Here is a 2,440-nt window from a genome sequence, read left to right on the forward strand (position 1 = left end):
ATTAGCATACAAATGGTGGGAACTCTTTGCAACGAGCACTTCTGTGCTGCAACAAAGAAATGCACCCTGCAAAGAAAGCTTCAAATTGGCGGGAAATTCTCCCTTGCACCGGGGTTCTCCTTTGCAGCAGAAAACTCCACCGTGCAAGGAAGCTGCAATTTAGCGGGGACAATTTAGCAGTGCCGAAGCACACACAAACAAAAATCACACCCTTTGGGTTGTGACATAAGGTAACTAGTATACTTCAGAGTTATGTAGCTTGGAAGAAGCATTATGGGGCTGCTCAAGAATTGATGCTTTGATCAAGGACATTAAAAAAAAAAAAAACATAATAAGAAACCTGACATTTACATTTTATTTTTGACAATTGTGTAATTTTTCTTTCAGAAAGCAAATACTGAAACTGTTATAAACTACAGCCAATACATATTTTGCTTTCAATTAACCTGAAACAAGTTCTCCTTCGTACAGCCCAAAATCTTTGATCAAGTTCTTAGCAACACTAAGAAAAATTTTTTAATTCATGAAAATTGTTATTTAGTGGGAATAAACATTGCAGGATATGATGTTTTTACCTGACTCATCTAAAAGACTTTGTTGCACTTGAAAATCTTTCCAATACAATTAGGTACCGCTGTCCAGCTGGGTTGGGACACGAGTTCTAGAGCTTCCCACGAAAAGCCTTCCTGACTGCAGCACTTCCTCGCTGGCATTGCAACACCCTGTGAACAACCACATCCTTCAGTTGGACAAAACACTGCTTCAAGGCCCCTTTGACTGTGTCATTCCTTAAAGTAAAGATGAAGGGATTAAGAAATGGGCACACAATAGTTGTCAGCACAGCAGGTATCTTCTGTAAGCCCAGGGTCCCTTTCTGGGAAGGGGTGACATAGATAAAGATGGTGATGCCACAGGATATTGAAATGATGGTCAGGTGAGAGGAACAAGTGTTGAAGGCCTTTCTTCGTCCTATGGAAGTGGGGATGCGCAGGATGGTGGAGATGATGCAGGCATAGGAGACAATTGTTAGGACTAAAGAGCAGAGGATGACAATGGAGGACAGTAGGAAATCCATCAGTTCAATCATGTGAGTGTCAGAGCAGGACAGCTCCAGCAAGGGGCCAGAATCACAAAAGAAATGGTCAATGACATTGGACCGACAATAGGGCAACCTGGAGATGAAAATGATTGGAAAAAGGACAGACAGGAAGCCCCCCATCCAACAGCCCAGCACCATGTGGGTGCAGACCCAGCCATTCATGAGTGTGTGATAGTGCAGGGGGTTGCATATGGCTACGTATCGGTCATAGGACATGAAGGTCAAGAGAAAGTACTCTACTGTGCCCAGGAAGAAGTAGAAGTAGGACTGAGTTATGCAGCCAGCAAAAGAGATTGTTTTATCCCCCAAGAGGAGGTTGCTGATGAACTGTGGAATGATGACAGAGGTGAAGAAGATGTCCAGCACAGAAAGGTTGCAAAGGAAGTAGTACATTGGTGTGTGGAGCTGTCTGCTGGTGGGGACAATGCCCAAGATGACCAAATTCCCAGTCAAGGTCAGGATGTACATGGCCAGCAGCATGGCAGAGAGCAAGATCTCTTCCTTGTGCCCAATTGGGAAGCCCAGGAGAACAAACTGTGTCACCCGAGTGGTGTCATTCTTCATCTCCAGCTCACCTGGCTTTGGGATCACCGGAGGGACAGGAGGAGACAGTAGTCCTGTGAGAATGAGATGATGGAGACCGACATGAGATGCTGCTTTACTTCATGTAAAGTGCTATGGAATCAACTTTCCTTCTCAAAATCTGAGGTGGAACATACTCCCCCAACACGCATGTGCATATCTTACTTTCTCTCCCTATGCCCATATATACGACTATATCCATTTCTTCTAGTCCATATTTCCCACCTCAGCCCTCTTTCCCACTCTCTCACATGCTTACATTATTGTACATAAACTTCAGTGAGATGGGTGGACAACTGGGTCTTTAAGAAGAGGCTGGATGCCTACCTGGCTGGACTCATTTGAGTCCCGTTTTTGTTTTTAGGGTTTTTTGTTGTTCTCCCGCCCTGGCGGGGGGTCGGGCTAGAAGATCTATTAGGTCCCTTCCGACCCTAAAACTATGAAACTATGAAACTGGCTTAGAGGCCACTCCCAGAGAGTGGTGATCAATGGGATGGCTTCATCCTGGAGGGCCATCTCCAGTGGTGTCCCCCACAGCTGAGTGCTTGGACCCATGCTTAAATAATATATTCATTAACAACTTGGTTGTGGGGGTAGGAAGCTCAGTGATTAAATGTGTGGATGATACCTAGCTGTGGGGAAATGTGGGCACAGCAGAGGATAATGCAAAGATCCAGGATGACCTTGACAGACTGGATTTATGGATGAAATTAAAGCAAGTGAGGTTTACCAGGGAGATGTGAAAGGTCCTTCATCTTT

The 2,440-nt window shown here is 44.9% G+C and overlaps 1 protein-coding gene across 1 annotated transcript; it reads right to left on the reverse strand.

Annotated features, from left to right (window-relative positions):
• Positions 1 to 661: 661 nt before the first annotated feature.
• Positions 662 to 1,663, reverse strand: LOC102385466 (olfactory receptor 6J1-like). The gene has a single exon (XM_006035028.1). It carries the CDS (start codon positions 1,661 to 1,663, stop codon positions 662 to 664), a length of 1,002 nt encoding a protein of 333 aa, XP_006035090.1.
• Between the last annotated feature and the right edge of the window lie 777 nt (positions 1,664 to 2,440).

Source organism: Alligator sinensis, unplaced genomic scaffold (genome assembly GCF_000455745.1).
Source record: "Alligator sinensis unplaced genomic scaffold, ASM45574v1 scaffold955_1, whole genome shotgun sequence".
Classification (NCBI taxonomy): Eukaryota; Metazoa; Chordata; order Crocodylia; family Alligatoridae; genus Alligator; species Alligator sinensis.

Bases quoted from the DNA above. Each gene is read 5' to 3' on its own strand.
- LOC102385466 (XM_006035028.1), bottom strand. From the start codon at position 1,663: ATGAAGAATGACACCACTCGGGTGACACAGTTTGTTCTCCTGGGCTTC.